The sequence below is a fragment of the Callorhinus ursinus genome, unplaced genomic scaffold (genome assembly GCF_003265705.2).
Source record: "Callorhinus ursinus isolate GAN/ISIS: 27379988/994484 unplaced genomic scaffold, GSC_fseal_2.0 scaffold24, whole genome shotgun sequence".
Taxonomy (NCBI): domain Eukaryota; kingdom Metazoa; phylum Chordata; class Mammalia; order Carnivora; family Otariidae; genus Callorhinus; species Callorhinus ursinus.
Genome location: NW_027397086.1, coordinates 30,619,281 through 30,639,640, shown reverse-complemented (window position 1 = coordinate 30,639,640; position 20,360 = coordinate 30,619,281). Strand labels below are relative to the sequence as shown.

Genomic DNA, 20,360 nt, shown 5'->3' with positions numbered 1-20,360 from the left:
GTTAAGGGGGGGCGGGTAGTTCACAGATATAAACATTGAAACATATCAAAAAATCCAAGCTTGCGGTTCTGAGGAACTACCTCAGAACACAGCCAACTCACAAGTGCCCCCCACGGAAGGGCAGGTAGAGGCTACACCATTCCCCAAATGCCACGCAGGCTCCAAATCACATGCATGGCTCTGGAATGCACCAGAGGGATTATGGGGCTGTCTAGCTTTCTGGGAGTGCACATCCAAAAAACAGTGAAGCTTCACTGTAAAGAACTTTCTGGACACTTTCATTTTCAGAATTTAGTCATGGCCTGGAGAAACCAGGAAAGTCCCATTCCTCCTACTTCTGTTTGTCTCCTCCCTGTAGCCCACACACTACTGGGCCCCATGTAAGGGAGAACTTTCCTAACAATCACAAGTGCTCAGCAATGAAACGCTCTGCTTAGCGAAGCAGGCAGGCTCCAGCCCTGTCCCTGGAGACTTAACCTTGGCACTCATCTTTACCCTCCCATCATGCCCAGCTCAGGCATGCAACATAGCAGGTGGCCTCTTTTAAATTTGGAGAACTGGGGCAATTTCAGACCCATGGCAGCCAAGGCCCTTCACACACAACCCCCACCACCGTCTTCCATCACCAGCAGTCACACCAAGGCAAGCCCCGGGCTCTGGCCACACCTGCGTGCACCCAGCAGCAGTGCTCCCCTTCTGATCTCAACCACCGTGGACAGGATGTCCCATCTGCACCTTCCTCTGAACCCACCTCCCGTCGGGTGGTTTTCCCCAGCTGGGAGAGAGGTTCCCCCATACCTCCTTCAGGTTCTCAGGAACCTCATGGCCCTGGAGGGTAGAGTGTGTCCTGCTCTTAGCCCCAGGACTACGGAGCTGCTGGGTCAACCCCACTGGCTGAACTATACAACTGCTCCTCTGTTGTCCTCCCCATCTCGGCTCATGACGAGTTATCCTCCCTATTGCTCAGGCCAAGACTTTGGGGTCACCCTTGACCCCCCCCAACAACACCTCACACTGCATCCATCTGTCAGGAAATCCTGCAGCTCTACCCAGGACACATCCCGAGCTCGGTGTCTTCTCTTCACCCCCCACTAGTGCCTCTGTTCCAGCAGCCACACATGCCCCAGCTGGCCTCGCCACTCACCCCCTTCAGGCTGTTCTCCACTAGGCAGCCAGAGTCATCCTCTCAAAACCCAAGTCAGAGCCGGTCATTCCTCTGGTCAGAACCCTCCACTGACTTCTCATCTCACTGTCTCACCCAGACTTCAAATGAGAGACCCTTCCAGTGCCCCCAAGGCCCACTATACTCAGCCTCCCTGGCCCACTTCCCACCTGCTCCGCCCAGTCATGCTCATGTCCCTGAAGCACCTGGGCCTGCTCCTGCCTCGGGCTTTTGCCCTGACTGCTCCTTCTGTGTGGAATGCCCTTCCCTTGGAGCCATGGGAATCCTGCTGTCACATCCTTAGCAAAGCCCTCTGAGAACCCATCTAAAACAGCACCACACTCCAAACTCACGCCCACCCTAGCCTCTTTATCCTGCTTTACCTTTCTTCATACTCTCTATGCAACACACTACATTTGCTTGACTCCTGAGGGGGCAAACTCAGCAGAGCACAAACTTATGACCCCAAGATCAAGAGTCACATGCTCTACTGAATGAGCCAGACAGGTGCCCCTAGGGAGCACAGATTTTTATTGGTTTTGTTCACTGCTGTATCCCCAGCACCTCAATAGAATACCTGGCACCATAGCAGTGCTCAGTAATGTCTGCTGAATGAATGGGGAAAAGGTCTTGGTATAAGCTCTTATGGCCCAGCTGAAGACTCAGGGTCCAGACTGCAAGTGAAGGCCCAGCAGTGGGCCAGCGATATCCACTTCTACCCATTCCACCCACCTGTCAAGTCACTTCTCCCCTCATGGACCTTGGGAAGCTCCTTTCTGACCATTACTCTTAAGTCCTGCTTGGAAAACACAGGGCGTGACTCATTCCCCAGGGCCCTGACTAATTCTCTCTCCATCCCTTGGATCCACCTCCAGGATCCTTCCTCTACGGCATAATGGGAAATCCAGAGAGGGCTCCCCTTGGAGAAAATGGAAAGGAACTGAATGATTTAAAGGAAAATTCAATTCTTCCTGGCTCAGCAGTTGAGAAAGCGAAAAACTCTCAGGAAGCTAGTGCCTCTGAAAGTGAAACATTAATAGAAATATTACTGGAAAATACCAAACAGGAAGAGAAGAAAAATTCCACTGTGGAAGCAAGGTCCTCTGTCGATGCTCCTTAATGGTCTCAGTAAAGTATTTCAGAATCAAAACATGGAAAGAACCGGAAATCAATCAGGCTGTCACCCTTCCTGTGGACTGGAGCTTTGGCCAAGCTACCTCCACAGCCGCAGCACAAGGGCACCGGGCTCAGAACAGAAGGTCCACAGTCTGGCCACTGGATCAGCCAGTACCTGCTGTGAAGCAGGGCAGGCTCCATTCCTCCCCAGAGCCTCAGTTTCTCCATCTGCAAAATGGGGGTTATAGCACCTTCCTTACAGACTGACTCTAAGAAGCAAATTAACTAAGGGTATAAAAATGCCCTTAAGTTACAAAATACTTACATAAATGTAGGAATCAGTTGCTCCTACAAGGCTATATAAAGAGTAAGTCTTGCCACAAGTAAGGCAGAGGAAATTCAGGCATGAGCCTGGAGACTGTGCAGCCTGAGGGGGGGATGGCACAGTGGCCAAAAACAAAGCTCTGGATCCAGTTTTGAACCTCTCCTCTGCCACTTACTGGTGGTATGACCTTAGACAAGTTACTTAACAGCACTGTGCCTCAGTTTTCTCATATGTAAAATGGGAATGACAGCAGCACCTACCTCCAAGGATTTGGTGTGGAGTAAGAGTTAATGCATATATAAAGCACAATGAATAGTGCCTGGCTGAGTATGTGTAATGGAAGCACTGGCTACTATAACTATGTGGAAAGCTCCCTCAATTGAAGTGACGATGTTTTCTTTACTCAAATGCCTCCTCCTCCAACAAGACTTCTCTGCTTCTCTGTTAAAAACAAAACAAAACAACAAACCTACACCCTCCTCCTCCTTACCCTGCTTCTCCTTTGGATCCATGAAACCAAGGTTCTGTCCAGAACAGCCTCTGTGCCAGGATGGCTCTCAGCCCACCTACACCACTTTGTTTATTGGTAAATTCTGCCATACAGATCTCTGTTCTCACCTGCTTCCTGTATCCTCACCAATAAGCTCCTTATGGGCAGGCACTACAGAAGCCCTGGTTCATCCCTGTACCCACACAGCTCCTTGAGAGTGGCCTGTATATGGCAATTCCTCAGTCAACACAGGCCAAACAAAAGTTATAAAGTCAGGGCGGCAGAGACCACAGCACCCTCTGTCTCCATCCTACAGGAAACCCATGGCCACCATTCAGAATGCCGACAGGTGCTACCATCAAGCCAGCCAGCAACCCAGCTCTCCGCTTCAAAGCTATAAATCCCAATTTATTTTCTAGGGCCAAGCCTGACCTCCCCCTTCTCCCATAGGCCACTACCTCTTGGCTCTCCCAGCAAAGATGTAAAAGTCAGTTCCAAGATAAACTGCCCAGGGGAGCACTTGACACAGGCCAAGTTGAGCTTTGCTAAATGACCAGAGGAAGCCACACCTGTTTCAGATTTGACCTTTAACACCTATTTTATGGGTCAGAAATGCTTTGGGGGTGGGGAGAGGATGAGGTCAAGTCTTGGGGGTTAAGTTGGGAGAAATCAGTCCTGTTCGGAGATTGTCAGATTAGAGGACGGTCACCTGATCTCCTTTAAGGAAACTTAGGTTCCTTGTTGATAAGTCCAAGGTGCCATTAGTTTTTTCGTTTTTTCTTAAAACAGCATGCACAGTCTCACCAATCCTTGGAGGGAGGGAATGCTTGGTGTTAGAATGAGAAGACGTGACAGTTACAAGACACACGTTTTGTGCAGCTGTCCCTTGGGAAGCGCCAACTCTGCATGCAGAATTTCTCTATAAAATAATTCAAGGGCTGCATTAACATCTCATTTATGGAACTCAGAGGCAGATGGGGGAGGGAGAGAGAAAAGCCAACTCTGGCGCTTCTTCTGGGGACCACCAAGGCCCAGACTGAAAGGGGTGGGAATTCAGGCAGAGGGGCGCAAGAAGAGGAACATTAAGTGAAGGGAGGAGACATAACGCACATTCCGGTAAATATCAGAGCCTTACTATCTCCATTTCAATCATGGAAAATAGAACAAATTGATAAAAAAAAAAAAAAGCCTATAAACTTGGAATTCAGATTGCACAGATATGATCCTGGTTCTGTCACTTGGTAGCTGTGGGACATCAAGCAAGTCATTAACCTTGAAACCTTAGTTTCTTATCTATAAAGTAAGGGCAATACTACCTGTGGTAGATGGGATCGCATTGAAGGCCTTGATTAATGGCCTGCCTGTATCCCTGCCCTTTGCCATGCGACTCTGCAACTCCTCCTCTCTTCTTCAATCCTGGCTGGCCTTGTGACTTGCTTTGGTCAACACAATGTAGCAGAAGGGACAGTGTGCCAGTTTCCAACCTCAAGAAACCTTATGGGCTTCTGTTCTTTTAAAACACTGCCATGATCATATGAAAAAGGCTAGCCTGCTGGAGACTGAGAGACCACATGGAACAGAATCCAACCATCTCAGTCAAGACCATCCTAAGCCAGCTACCCGCAAACATGTAAGAGAGCCCAGCAAGGATCAGCAGGGCTGCACATCCACCCTGAATGGACCGCAGATGCATGTGTGAGCCCAGCTGAGACTAGAAAAACCAGAAAACTGAGACGCATGGGCTTGTGGACAATAATAAAGGCTTATCATTTTAAGCAGGGGTTGGAAACTACAGACCATAGGTCAGCTGCCTGTTTTTGTAAATAAAGTTTTATTGATACACAACTATGCCCTTTAATTAATATATTGTCTATGGCTGCTTTCCAGCTGCAAGGGCAAAGTTGAACAGTTATGATGAAGACTTGTCTGGCTTTCAAGCCTAAAATTATTCATTATCTGGCCCTTTAAGAAAAGTTTGCCAACCCCTAGTTTAAAAATCACTGTTTGGGCTGATTTGTTATGCAGCAATAGCTAACGGATACAGTATCTAAACCTCTTCTAGAGTGACTGTGAGGATTAAATGACCAATTAAGTGGTTAGCATGAAGCCTAGAGAATATTTCTCTTCTGGGCAATCAATGGAAAAAACCAGGTTTGATAGGCATTTCTCTCACACAACTTTCAAGGGACAGGACTTCAAAGGAGAAAGTATCCCAAGCCAAACCACAGATACCAACTTTGGCTCTTACCTTTTCCATCAATTACTTTCTAAGAACTGGAGAATATGCCCATTAACCAAATGGAAATTAACAACTCATGTTTGACTCGGGCTTCAATCAAGCCACACATCAATGATTGCATGTGAAAAGGCCCAAAAGACCAGTTACAACTCCCCAGCAAGGCACATGAGACACTCTCTTCCCTTTCTGACTCCAACCTCCCTCTGTAATGCCCCCACCACACCTACTCTGCTGAGCCTCCAGCCATTCTCTCCCAAGCCTCCAGGCCCTGGCACAAGCTGTTCTATCCCTTCTGCATGGACAGCGCTCCCCCCTCATCCCTGCCTAGGAAATTCCCACTCATCCTTCCAGAGTCAGCTCAAATGTCACCTCCTCCTGAAAGCTCTCTTGGACTTCCCAGAGTCGAGGCCTTACCAGCCCCTTGCACACACTTCTGTTTTGGCATTCCTTAGGTCTCCTTGGCTGTTATCTGTCTCCCAGACTAGACCTTGAGAAGCTAGTGTTCAACTGCAAAAGAGAATCTTCCTTCTTAGAAAGCTGAAGCTGGCCACACTTATTCTCTGAATATCCCCTGTCTAGCAGGCTGCTCAGAAAATGTTTGCTGAATGTTTAAAAAAAAAAAAGGTTAGACATGATATTATTCGTTAGGAAACATGTTATTTAACTCAACCCTGTGGATGCTGACAAAATATAAAGTGTTGGTACACATTAGCATGTATTTAAAACTCGGGAAACTGATGTCACCATGCATCTTGACTTTCTCAGTTGTGGTGGAAACATTTACTCAATTATGATAAAAGAAACAAGACTTCAGCAGAAAACGTAACGGGATGAGACCTGTTCGGCTGCACAAAGGGAGACCAACCAAGTAAGTTACTGGCTTCTTCTGTCATGGTTACTTTTTTATAAAGATAACCTGAAGGAATGATATTTCTACTGACTAGTTTCGTTCTCTCTTCCTGGGAGCTCAGGTCCTCATGGTCTCTCACCTGGACTCTAATTGTCCCCTAACTCTGACCCCATCCCCCACCCCCATTGTGGCAGCTCAATCATGGCTCTGAGTCCGTCCCTTTCTCGGCTCACCAGTTTCAAGAACTCCCTGTGGGGTCCAAACTCAGCCCCCACCTATTTGAGGTGATCTCTCATTCCCCAAGGGAGGCCCACTGCAAGAAAGCTCTGGTTTCCAAGAACAGACTCCATACTGAAGTTCTGTATGTACACGTACACACATATATACCCACACACATACATGCATGCAAACTTACATCCACACATGTACACAGAGCCCTGACACAGAAGTGCTGCTGCGGGCTGTAGCTGCCCCTTCCCCAGCACTGAAATTCCATTTCCATCTCTAGATCCACCTCAAAGCCTCCTAGGTAAAGACCTCACGAAATGTCCCCAAGACAAAACCCCGGGGAAACAAATGAAGATAGTATGTGAGCATCTCCTCCAGAGACTTAGGCCAGAGATTACTGACTAGTCTTCTGTAACCTTCATTCCTTCCCCCTCTTTCACATGATTCTGAAAGGAATAATGCCCAAGCCTGGATGCCTGGGAGGAGGGGGTGCACCAGAGAACTCACTGGGAGAATAAAATGATGCCTAAGTGTGACACAGGGAGGCACGAGGCAGGGCCCCCAAAGATAAACCATAGTGGGAGGTGGCACTGGAGGCACTGAAAAGACGATCTGTGGACCAACAGCTTCTACACTACACCATAGTAACTCCCAAGTCAGGCCTGATGTTAAAAACAAACACAGGGCCTGGCACATAGAGTGGGAGTGTGGGGGAGGCATTCATCAGCCTTATGGGTTCTTGTCTTATCCCTGACAACTGACAAAAGGAAGCTAGGCCTGAGATTAAGTGGGGTACTAGAAGTGGGTTTTCCTGGAACCATGGGTGAGGGGTAGAAGGAAGGCTCCGAGGTGTTCAGGCCTGGATCTATACAGTATGCCTGGCCTTCCAAAAGCTGTCTGGCTGAAAATAATGTGAAAACCAGGCTGCATTCAGACTGCCTGACCAGGAATGGGGGGTGGGTGTTGGCCCCAGATGAGGAGATAGCCCCACACAGAGGGCAGAGAGGAGGGGATCTGGAGTCTCTGCATCCCAAAGCAGTTCCAACCAGAAGACCCAGGGGGAGGGTTAAGGAGAAGTCACTTACATAATGGCCCTCAAAAGTGTGATAAGCAGAATCAGCAGCAAAAGATCACCTAGGAACTTGTTAGAAATGCACATTCTCAGGACCCACAGCAGGCTTGATGAATCGGTTTTAAAGAGCCCTCCAAGTTCTGGTTTGAGAACCACTGCACAGTGTGACCCTCTGTGGCTGCCTCCCCTCTTCCTCTTTAGAAAGAACATATGGTAGCTGAAACTCCTGTCTCTGGATCAGAACAATTTCTCAAAAGATCAAAGGGCTCAAAGTCACAACCCAGTAAGTGAAATGCAGCCAAGAGAGATAAACCCCCCCCCCCCAAAAAAACCCTCATAAATCCCTTCATTGGCCCTCACTGTGCTTAGCTTATAAGGTCTTCCCTAACCTGGGCCCTGCTGTTCCCCTGGGGTCCTGCACAACTCTAACCTCTCAATGCCAACCACAGGCACTTTATCTGCATCCCCTCAAGTAGCCAGGCTTTCTTTCTGGAGCCAACCATAGTCACTGCCCCTCCCCCACAGTAATAGCCCTCCCTGACCACCCCCACTTCAGCGCTCCTGTAACAGCACCCCCATCACAGCACTCATCATCCACACTGCAGACTGGGCCACAAAATTCACAGGGGACTGCTCCAGCACCCAGCAGGGGAGGGCACAGGAAAGACCCATAAAAAATACTTGATGGTGAGGGGCGCCTGGCTGGCTAAGTCAGTGGAGCATGCAACTCTTGATCTTGGGGTTGTAGGTTTTGAGCCCCACACTGGGTGTAGAGATTACTTAAAAATAAAATCTTTAAAAAAAAAAACTTGATGATGAACAAAGCCAACTCTTAAATACACTTGACATTCTAGCTCTAAGACATTATCCCTCAGTATTTGAAATAGTCTTAATTGTAATTGGAAAAAAAAAAGTCTACTAAAGTTTTGAAAACCAGAAAAGAAAACTTTACAAAGCAGTGGGAGGGAAAGATTTGCCCACCAGGAAGGTGGCTGTGGAGTTAACAAGGGGGGCCCAGGAGTCTAGCACCATTTGCTGGGAATCTCTCCATCTTCACAGGCGGGGCCTTGTTCAAACCAACCATACCCAGGAACTTCAGATTCTCCCAAGCCAGCACCTAGCCAAATCTGAGCCACATATAAGGCAGTAGGAAGCCTCTTTGGTGTTTCCCTCACAAATCAACCACAAGCCCTAGATCCTGGGGGCTCCTAGAGAAATCTCCCCCTCCTGCAAGGCAGCAAGCACCTGGGTGGCCACCTGGCTCCCAGCTTCTTCTAGGAAGCCCTGAGTCCATGCTTCCAAGGTGTGCCCCCAAACTGGCTCCAGGGGAGGGTGGGAACCTCCACTGACCGACTGCCCACCTTGCCTTTAGCAGATCCAGAGAGGAGGGGATACTCTTGGGTGGGACCTCAGAGAGAAAAAGCCAGTCAGAAAAATTAAAAGGAAGGGCATCCCCTTACTTCTCCTGCCTAGAAAACAAAAACATCCCTTTCCAAGCACCAGCTGGCAGGTAGGAGCCTGTCTGTCTCCTGTCTGGACATCCAGTCCTAAAGGGAGCTCAGACTATCAGTCTTCCCCAGCCCACGCCCGGGCAAAAGTTTACCTTTGGGAAAAGGTGGGGGTGATGGGGAGAACAAGAGGGACATGAGCCTGACAGGGCGCTGGGCCTCAGATGTAATCAAAACACTGCCTTCCACCATAAGTAGACAGAACAAGTATTATTTTATGGGGGAAGGGAGGGTGCGACGGGAATGTGAAGGGGGAAGAGAGGGGCCCAGTCTGGCTGTAATTGGTGTGCTTCAAAGAGGGGGATCAAAATGGCCTAATATGTTGGGGGGGTTGTCACAAAGTGTTCCCTCATTCCTGGGACTGTATGGGGTGGGGGTGGGATCAGGAAGAGAGGTGAGGATTGGGGGGAGGGGTGAGTCTCCTTCCAGCTGATGGACTGGCGGACCCCCTTGTGCGCGCGGCGGGAGGAACTGACTTGTCGAAGTGGAAAGCTCCTGGAGGCAGTGTATTTTAACCGGAAAAGCATGCGTGGGGGTTCCCAGGGCAGCTCCAGTACAAAAGGCCGCTCGGATCTGGAAACCTGGCGCGAGGGGTGGGGCAGGGCAGGGCTTTTAGAGCGATTTACATATATACATTTAAAGACAGCCGGTCCGGATCTGCCACCGAGAATTATGTGTAATACCGTGCGAGTCCCTTCCCAGCTCTGGACCTCAGTTTCCCATCTACAGCATGGTGGGAGGGAGAAAACAAAAAACAAAACACGCTCATCTAAATCACTGCCAGCTCTGACTGTCAGACTTTAGGTCTTGGGGGAAGGAAGGGCTGGCTGGGTCTTTCTTGGACAAGGTTGGTAGGGCGCTCTCGTCAGGTTACTTCCGAAGGAGGCACCTGGCTGTGGGCTCAGAGAAAGGACGTTTTAGGAACAGCAGGTAAAAGAGTCTGTGTCAGAGGCCGAGGATCCAGACGAAAGACCGCGCGAGAGGGAAGAACTGGGAAGCGGCGTAGGAGCCCTTACGCCAGGGTCCTAGCCCGAAGCTAATGAAGAAATCAGAGCGTTGCCTTAGTTTCCCCGTGCGCACACTGGCTCAGGAACCTGGGGTGAGAACAAGGGGTGCCTTACCTTGTCCTTTTTGCCGGCCCCGCTCTCCTCCGCGGCCGAGGGGGCACACTTGTTGAGCAGTTTCTTGCCACCGCAGGCCGTCGGGCTCCAGGTGCGGCCGCCCGAGCAGGCACCCCCCGGGAGATCTACCGCACCGCCCGCGGCGCTCTCCACCTTGATGAGGCGGTGCTTCGGCGAGATGTAGCGCACCTCGGCCGGGGTGGCTGGCCGCCGCTCGCTACTGCTGCGGTAGAGGTGCGGGGAGCCGGAGGACGACGACGAGGACGCGGCGGCGCCTGCACCGGAGGAGGCACAGCAGCAGCCGGCGGCACCCGACGCGGATGAGGCTGAGAAGGCGCGCTGGCCCCCGCCCGGCTCCCCGCCGCCGCCGCAGTAGTCCAGGCGGCACATGGCGCGCAGTTTGCGCAGCGACGAACCGGGCCCGTTGTAGGGGTCCTCAAAGTCGCGCTCCTTCTGTGCGCGGTAGGCGCGGATGAGGTCGCTGGTGCTGCCGCTGTCGTCGGGCAGCGATCCCGACGAGGTTGAGAAGCAGGAGGCGGCAGCCGGACCGCAGGACGCCGAGGCGCCCGCCGGGGCCTGCGGCACAGCCTGGGGGGGCTGTGAGGGCCGGTCGCCCCGGCGCCGCTGCTCGCGGTAGTCCGGCCGCGGCGGCTGCGGGGGGCTCTTGGTCTTGCTGTTGCCCAAGCTGAAGTACTTGTTCAGCCACTTGGCCATGGCGAGAGGCCGCCTAGGGCCGCGGCGCGGGAGCTCGGTCCGCCGCCGCGGCCATTCGGGGAGCAGCGCTGCGGCCCAGGTCTCTCGGCGCCCCGGCCCCGGCGGGGGGCGTCCGGGGCGCCCGCTCTCGACGCCAAGTTCAAGTTCTCTCCGCCGCCTCCTGCCGGCCGATCCGGGCTTCCAGCAGCTGCAACACCGCCCTCCGCCTCTGCCTCTCGTCGCCCGGGCTTCGGATCTCTCGCCCCTCACGGGCGCGTCTCATGGGATCCCGGACCGCGGCCCCGCGGAGAGCGAAAGGCCCGGGCGCCCCCCGCCTGAGACGCTCTGGCCGTGCGCTCCGCCGCGGAGTGCTCTCCTGCCCCGTCTGAGCCGCAGCCTCCGCCTGGGCCGGGATCTGCGGCTGCTGAGGGAACTTGTCGGCGTCTTTGGCCCCCCTTCTTCCTTCCCGAGAGCTCTGGGAGAGAGCCCGGCCCTTCAGCCGGCGAGCAAGCAGGAGGGAGAGCGAGCGAGAGACGGAGGGAGGCAGCCGGCGCCCGCCCGAGCCGCGCGCCCCTGCCCGTCCCGGCGGCGCCTGCCGCTGCCGCTGCCGCTGCCGCCGCCTCCCGAACCGCCGCGTGTGTGACACCCGGGCCGCCAGAGCCCGCCCCGCGCCGCGGCCCCGCCCTCCCTGGGCTCGCGCGCGCGCCCCGCCCCCAGCCCGCCCCCGCAGGCCCCGCCCCGCCCCCGCCCCCCACGAGCCCGGCCGCCAGACCGCGGCCTAAGCCCCGCCCTCCTCGTGCCCGGGTCTTCAGCTGGCGCAACTCTCTACCTCAGCACGCGCCACCACCCGCGGCCACCTCGGCGCCAGCCCCGGGGTGGTGCCTGAGGGCATCGGGGTCCGGCGGCCCTCTTGGCCCCGCCTCGCTCGCAGCCCGCCACCGCCTGGGGCGTGAGGTTGCTAGCGTGAGGCCGCCGCGCGCAGAGGCCAGACCCGTGCGCATCTCCTGGTGCCCGCGCGCTGTGCACCTCAGGGACCCACTGTTGGGGCGGGGCGCGGGGGTGAATTATCCCGGGACATTTCTATTTACAGTGTGACTCGCGCGAAGGAAGTGCGGCCCTGGGACCCCTCCGGGACAGGGTGCTTTATCCCCTTCTTGAAGGGACAGAGACTCCGGTTCAGCCCCCGCGTGCCTGATCTTCGGAGGAGTCTCTGTGCTAATGAGCGTGTTAGCAGTCCGGATGACGGAAGCGGCTTGGAGGGGCGGCGGGCTGGCCGGGCACCAGTCTCAGCGCCCGGCTGAGGGGAGGCCGGACGTTGGCTCACCTTCTCACCTCTGAGGAAGTCGGGGCTTTAACCCCGCGCACGGCCGACCCGAGGCCCAAAGGAGGGCCGGCCCCCCGGGTGGGCCGGTCTGCCACTTCCCGGTCAGGTGGAGCCGAAATGATGTCATTTCCACCAGTCTCTACTTTGCAGTTTAAGATCGTCCTTTGATTATTGACCAAAGCTGAGGAAACTGAGGCCGAGGCAGGGGCGCAGCTTACCCAGTGAAGCTTTTCCTGGGAGGCGCAAGGCTCCCGGTGGGGCGGGAAGAGCTGCCTGGAAAAGAGGTAACTGCCACGAGAGCCGGTCCTCCTTTGAGTTTGGCCGCCAAGCCCCAGAATATGCTTTACCCTAAGGTGTGAGAACTGAGACCCGAAGTCGCAGGAATTCTCTAGGAAGGCTGACTTATTAGGACGATAGCCCACGTCGGTAATAATCTCTACTTGCTACCTGTCTTAAGAGATGGGCTTTGGCGGGAGTCTATCTTTTTCCGTATCCTGTAGGAAAAGTGGGACCTGTTAGGGCAGGCAGAAGGCCAGAGGCTCTCTTGGCCGGGACACAGCCCTAGCCTCGCTGGTGGTGGAGGTCACATTCTCAGTCTGGGAGCCAGACAAGAACTGCCTGAGAGCTGTCGCCTCTTCACTGCCTGAGGCCACAGTGGGGAAGGGACAGAACCCAGACTCCAACTTGGGTCTTTCCCTGAAGGTTGTGTTCCGTCCACTCAGCCACACACACTGATGTAATGGAATTGACTGCAAATTGTCCCTTTAGGATCAAGCCATTTGCTCTTTCCCTTTGGTCAGACAGGACTGTCATCCTCTATGAGCAAGTTAACTTTTTTAAACCCACCATTATAACCCCCACAGTCACAGACACCATCTACACAGCCCCTTCATTGCCTGAGATCTACCTACTTGGCATTTCTCAGGAAATAATCTAGTGTGTGTGTGTGTGTGTGTGTGTGTGTGTGTGGTGTGTGTGTGATGTGTCTGGGGAATGGTGGAAGAACCAGAAATTGACTTGGGCTAAGGTGTTTATTTTGGGTAACCTTAAACTTAAATATCTCAAATTACCCTTTAAATCACTGCTCTGCTGTATAAACAATTATTCTGCAAGTAAGGGAGGCCCAAATAGAAGAAAACCCAAAAGGCAAGTACATCCTCATTGTAAGCCCCATTTCTCAACCAACCACAAATCCTCTCTGGCTCCCTCCCTTCCCATTTCTGCTTGTAGGCCCAGTAAGGAGGAGCAGCCAGACACTGGCCATAGGCCAGGCCACTCAGGACAAGGAAGTCCTCTCCAGGGTCTGGAAACTTGTTCCCTGCATGTGGGTTGCACATGGAAGAATTATATCTGCCTTTTCCAAAGGTTTAGGAAGAGAAGTTATATTTCACAACTTATTTTTTCCATTTCACTTTCAGCAGACCATGGGGTTAGACCCACTTTTCCATGTGATGCCTCTGCTGGGGTATAATTTGCAAGCCAAAATTATTGTAATGCTATAGTATTATGCCAAGAACTTCCAGAGCACTTGTCTATCTGCTCAACCCCAACACATTCTGTATATTATTAACCCTACTCATCAGCCCTGCAAGTTGGTGTTATTCCCAGTTTACAGATGGGGTAACTGGACTAAGGTAGTATTTACTTCAAGCAGGCAAAAACACATGGGTGTTTTCCTCTGGGAACTAGTGGAGACACACCTTACAAGACAGATTCAGAAATAATCATTCTGAAAGGAAACAGAAAAGTTTCCTAAAGACAATATTGGAAAAGTAGTATGTCAAATGGTTGAAGAAGACAGGAACTTATAGGGAAAGGATCAGAGCACCACAGGCAGTCAGAGCTGAACAGACTGTCCTTTCACAGAGCCAGTCACCCCACTTCACAGAGGGAAAATGGATGACTGAAAGGAAGAGATTAAATCAAGAGGCACAGCTGGGATTGGTACCTGGTCTCTTGATATCACAAATCCAACATTATGCCCATCACTGCCATTTTTTACTTTTAGCTCCACACCCCCCTGTTGCCCCGGCACTTGTCCCTGATTTTCTTATTGGAAGGGTTCTGTATGGCCCTGTTTCTGTTTCTGCCCTGTCTCAACTTCTCACTTTAGACCAAGGTGGGGACATGGCAGCTCTTTTTCCTGCATCCTCCTTCCAGTAACTGGAGGTAGGCTATGTCATTGATAAAGACCTGGAGAAATGATGCCACCAACCCAACAGACTCCTCTACTTCTTTCAGTTCAGGTCATCAAATGGTAATGTTAGTCTCCTGCTGTTTGCTGGGCCCCAGGGCAGGAATCTGGACTGGAATCATAGATTGGGAGTCATTAGTGCTCTAAGAAGATCTGAGGCAAAACTCTCAGTCATCCTTGACATCCTTCTTTCATTCCTGCTCCATCCAACCCTTCAGCAAGGAATAAACAAAATCTTACCACTTCTCACCACCTCCATTGCTTCCACGCCAGCCCAACACTGCTTTATCTCTTGCCTGGATCATCACAGGCATCTGTTACCCATTTTCCTGATTTTGTCTCAACACAGCAGCCAGTGATCCTATTAAAACTCAATCTGATTCTGTCCCTTTTCTGCTCAAATCTCCCATTAAATCCCCATGTCCCTAATAAATAAATAAATAAAAAATAAAATTCTTTTTTTTTAAAGATTTTATTTATTTGAGAGAAAGAATGAGAGAGAGAGAGAGAGAGAGAGAGAGAGAGCACATGAGAGAGGGGAGGGTCAGAGGGAGAAGCAGACTCCCTGCCAAGCAGGGAGCCCGATGTGGGACTCGATCCCGGGACTCCAGGATCATGACCTGAGCCGAAGGCAGTCGCTTAACCAACTGAGCCACCCAGGCGCCCCAATAATAAATAAAATTCTTATAGAGGCCCACAATGCCTTATATGACCTAGTCTCCTCAAATTCCTAACTTCATTTTGTATTGTCCTCTCTCCTGCTCTAGCCAGACTACCTCTTCCTGGTATTCCTTGAACACTCTTGCCTTGGAGCCTTTGCACTGTATTTCCTCTGCCTGGAATTCTTTCCCTCAGCTGTCCCCATGGCTCATCCTTCACTCCCTTCAGGTCTGTATTTGTTCTTTTTTTTTTTTTTTTTTAAGATTTTACACAGGGGGAGGGGCAGAGGGAGAGGGAAAGGGACAAGCAGACTCCCCGCTGAGCGGGGAACCCTACGTGGGCTTGATCCCAGGACCCTGAGATCATGACCTGATCTGAAGTCAGACATTTAACCGACTGAGCCACCTAGGTGCCCCAGGTCTGTATTTAAATGTTACATGCTCAGTGAGGCCTCCCCTGGGCACCATATCTAGGATTGTTGTTCCCACTCAACACTTCCTATCCTTCCCAGCTTTATTTTTCTGAATGTTACCCAGACCCATTTCATGCACAGCATATCTTACTTATTTTTCTTGTTTATTGTCTTGCCCCACAATGGGAAAGAGAGCTTTGCTTTTGTTCACCGCATATCTCCAATGTTCAGCACACTGCCTGACACCTAATAGGCACACGATAAGTATTTGTCAAATGAACAAGTGAATGTGAATGGTTAATCATGGAGGACAGAATGGCAGAGGGCTAAAGCTTGGCATCTCTGCCTTGGACCTGGTGCTAGTGGTATTAACTTCGGTCTGGAGGTGGGAACAGAGCAGACTTGCTGAGTTTTTGAAGCAGATGTGTTCTGGTGTTCTGTTCCCAGGCTGTTCTCTTATGTGGAGGAAGCAGAATGAGGTTTATGCCTGTCTTCCCAGCATCCGGAGGGGGTTCCAGGAAGGTTGTGGCATCCAGGTAGCCTTTCCCAAGAGTCCCGGTTATGCTGACGTTCGAGGCTGTCTGTGCATCACTGAGCCAGCTCTGTTCTCTCCACCTCAGGTACAACTAATCTTAAGAATCTCATTATGGGTCCAAAGATAATCCTTTGTATCTAGATTAAAGGCTGTGTTTTGACCATTACCGCACATTGAGCATTGAGCCGACAGTTTAATTGAACTGTTTATGCCGCTGCCTTGATCTCTTCCCAGAGAATTTACAACTAATTCCGAGTGTCTCTGTGAATTAAGTGGGCCTCTCCCAACATGCTTTACTTGTAGTTTGCCTGTGCCAAATCCCACCTGTCCTTGTGTTACCCAATTATGGGCTCTCGCTCACAGCTGTCTCTGACCAGTGCCACTTCCAGTCCACTTCCTCCCTGAGGTGGGATTTGGCATTAAGATATGGCCCTGAGAATGGCCATATCCTAGGACAACCTCTGTGATACCTGCAACAGTAGAAAGGGGGGGTGGAGGTGAGGATTAGCACAGGAGCAGAGAGGATGTTAATCATACTGACTCCTTTGAAGTCACCTCCAGGCAACTGACAATAACCCCCTAACAAGAAAAGGGTACAAGTGTCTTTAGCACAGTTAAGTGTGATGGAAGGAAAAGAGCTCTGAACTGAGGTCAAGACTCCTGAGTTCTTATCCCAGCTCTCTTTTGACTTCCTATGTGACTTGGTGTTACTATTTATAAAATAGGAGCTGGCAGATCATTGTTTCCCATTCTGTGTTATGGAAATGTCTAAGGATAGGGTTGCCAGATCTAGAAAAAACAAAACAATAGCAAAAAAGGACATCCATGCAATATTTGGGACATACTTACAGTGAAATATTATTCGTTGTTTATCTGAAATTCAAATTTAACTGAGTGTCCTATATTTATCTGTCCATGTGGGAGATAAAAAAGGCTTCCAACCCCTAGCCCAGCCTCTGCTAATGAAATGGACAAGAGCAGATGTTCTTAAGCCTGGCTGAACATTATAATCACCTACAGAACTTATACAGTACCCAGTGACCAGTCTGTATTCCAGACCAGTTAAATCAGAATTTCTGATGGATTCAGGCATTGTATTAAAAAACAAACAAACAAAAAAAACAACTCCCAGGGGTGCCTGGGTGGCTCAGTTGGTTGGACTTCTGACTCAGGTCATGATCTCAGGGTCGTGAAATCGAGCCCTGCATCAGGCTCTGTGCTCAGCGGGGTGTCTGCTTGGGATTCTCTCCATCTCCCTCTCCCTCTGCCCCTCCCCCGCTCATGCAAGCGCTGTAAATAAATAAATAAATAAAACCTTTTTTTTTAAGGTTATTTATTTATTTGAGAGAGAGAGAGAGAGGGTGTGTGCACCAGTGGTGTGGGGGCAGGAGCGGCAGAGGAAGAGGGGATATAGACTCCCCTCTGAGCAGGGAACTAGACTCAGGGCTTGATACCAGGACTCTAGGATCACAACGTGAGACTAAGGCAGACATCTAACTGACTGAGCCACCCAGGCACCCCAGATCAATCTTTAAAAACAATCTCCCTAGGTGAGTCCAATGTGCAGCCAAACTTGAAAACCACTGGACTAGAGCAGAGATTCTCAAAGTGAGGTCCCTGGGCCAGAGCATCAGCCTCACCTGAGAACCTGTTAGAAATACAAATTGTCATTCTGACTTCCTGACCTTCAGAATTAGAAACTGGGGGTTGTGGCCTAGCAAGCCTGTCTCCAGGTAATTCTGCTATAGCTGAAGTTTGAAAGCCAGTTTGAAATTTCCTTAGAAAATTTTCAACTAATTTGCTTTCCAGCTAATTGCTTTGCAGTGATGCATCCTAATGGTCGAACCACCTGTCCTGTGGTGATTGCAGCATAAGTTATGGAGGTTGCAAACCTACTGGGTGCAGTAACTTTCAGTCCCAACTATCAGTCTGACGGCAGTCTTGAAGGCTACCATTGGCACCTGGAGCTTATTGCCAGTAGGACAAGTTAGGCCAGGAAGAGCCAGATGTGGGCCAGAAGTGTCTGAGGGCATAAAGTTCTGGGTCAGGCAACCTAAAGGCCCGGCCGAAGAGGCTGTGGAGCCCATGGGCAAGGGGGATGTGGAAAGTGTGGCAGAAAGAAACCACGGGTAGGTGGTACATTAGGTCAGTCCAGGTCCCAACGAGGCTGGGGGCAGTAAGAAATCAGGGATACCTCCAGGGTTGGTTAGGCCAAGTCACACTGCTTCTGTGAGGAACCAGGACCAGGGCAGGCCGGAGCTGATGTAGACTGGAGGAGGTGGGTGTCAGAGATGGAGAAGGGAGTCTATCTTTGTTTTGTAAGAGGCAAGTGTTGTTCAAGAACAGAGCAGCATTTTTCTGCAATCGAGGACTTAAATGCAAACCCACTAGCACCACCAGGTTTTCTCTGGGGGTCTCACAGTCAGGTTTATTTGTTTCTGGGATGCCAGGTACCCAGGGTATGTGACTGTCTTGTCCTTGAGAGACATCTGGAGGGCAGGTAGCAGGGGCTGTGCATTATTCATTTCTGTCCACCCCCAGGCTTTGCTCAGTGCCTGCCAAATGCTAGGCCCTGAGTGACTGTGTGTGGAATCGAATCCAATAGAGATCCCACAAATCACCGTTCTTAAGTATGAGTTATCACCTCAGACCCTAATAAAGCACACCACTGAGAAAGTCCAGACATTCTACATGCAAAAGGACCCTTGTCACCCTTTGAGAATCATTCCAGACTCTCTCCTTCCTTCCACTGAGCACCTGTCCTGTGCAAGGCTGGATATTAGACTGACCAGCTCTGCCATGAGAGCTTTGCGCTCTGTAGGGAAGGACTGAAAAAGAAGGCGTAGAGGCAGCAAACACTGAAACCTCCAAGATCTCACTTACCTGGGTTCTAATGTGAATGACTTTGTGCTAGTGTGTAAAACTAAATCTGAAGAGTTTAATCTGATTCTCCTCATCTCCAAAATAAACTTTGGAGTTCCTGAAAAGGTGAAATATTACTTTAAGCCCTATGGTTGGAAAGTGATTTATAACCTGTACAAAAAATGTTCTTTTGATGCAATTTCCATCCTCTCACTTTGGCTGTAACATTTAAAGACAATTTTTAAAAGTCACTTTCCATGCATAATTTTCTCCCACTACAATTTTTTTCTTGAATTAATTTATGGTCACCATGCTGCCATCTGAGGCTTTCCTGAGTGGATGCTTAGGTCTTAGCCAAAGCCAGGAAAGAGTTAAAGTTGCAAATGGCTGTCTGTCTTCTGTCTGGGTTTGGGGGTGGGGTGGGGGTGGAGACTGCCCAATTGTCTGTCCTTTTCTTCCCCTCCCTAGGGCTGAGTGCTGGATGTTGAGTCTCCCAAAATAACTCAGACCCTGAGGGTAAATGCTTGCTGGGAGCTGGTTTGGAATAGAGGATTCTCTAGAGCAGAGGGGAACTTTCGAGGCCAAAAGATCTGATCTTCTGGGCTGAAAGAGAGAGGAGCCCAGCCACCTTCTAAACTCTGAACATCCACTAACCAGTCCTCACCAGGTCACAGGGAAACCAGGTGCCAGCTTCTTTCACCCACGTAGCATCCTAAAGAACTATCATACCCAGACAGAGTCCTGTAAGGCCTGTGGGCACAGCTTGGAGAGGCACTGGCAGAATGGGGGCAGAATCTAAGTGAGCCCCAGGTCACTAGAATTTCTGGAGTTCTTGGAGTTTACAAGATGCTGTAGAATCATTGCTTATTGTACTTGTGCAGAGGAGGGAACTGTTGGTTTTTCAGCTTCCCTGAGTCATGGTGAATGAAAGAGATCCTTCTGACCAGTCCTCAGAGCCCATTCTGATCCCTTTGGTCCTAAAGTTCAGACAGTGATGAATTTGGGGGCTCTGGACTGTGGGTTTACTTCACCTCCAAGGCTGGAGCAGCATTTCATTCATATTCTTGGGGTCTGGACCTAGTAAAACCCAGAGAGAATCGTTGCTTTCTTCATGAGTTTCCCGCTTTTATCTCTATGTAGAACTCTATTTATATTTCCATTTGCTTCCATTTGTGGACTTAGGCTCTAAACACAAGAATTCACTTCTCCAATGGACCACTTTTGCTGTAAAGTAGCACATCCACCATGGCCACTGTGTGGGTCGTGGTGCTCAGACTTGAGAATCACTTAGAAAACAGTGTTTAGAATGTACACTGCCAACACCACTGCAGAGAAGCTGACTTAGATCCTAGTGGTGGGGCCCAGGAATTCGCATTTTTACATGAACCACAGCTGATTCAGCTGAGATGGGCCAGGGACCCCACTTTGAGAAGCTCTGAGCTCCAATCTGTGGCATGAGCCAACAAGTTGTGGTGGCGGCATTTCTGACTTTTGTTCCTGTGATATGATGTTCAGAGGGTCAGCCAGCCTGCATCTCAGGCACATAGGCAGGCTGGCTGTGGTGTGTCC

At 50.8% G+C, this 20,360-nt stretch overlaps 1 protein-coding gene across 1 annotated transcript in view; it reads right to left on the bottom strand.

Annotated features, from left to right (window-relative positions):
* SHB (SH2 domain containing adaptor protein B) overlaps positions 1-11,440 on the bottom strand; it is a 136,021-nt gene extending 124,581 nt beyond the window's left edge. The window contains exon 1 of the mRNA XM_025888510.2: positions 10,112-11,440. Coding sequence (XP_025744295.1) covers positions 10,112-10,825 — 714 coding nt within the window. The 5' untranslated portion in view covers positions 10,826-11,440. The remainder of the gene's footprint in view (positions 1-10,111) is intronic.
* Positions 11,441-20,360: the final 8,920 nt, after the last annotated feature.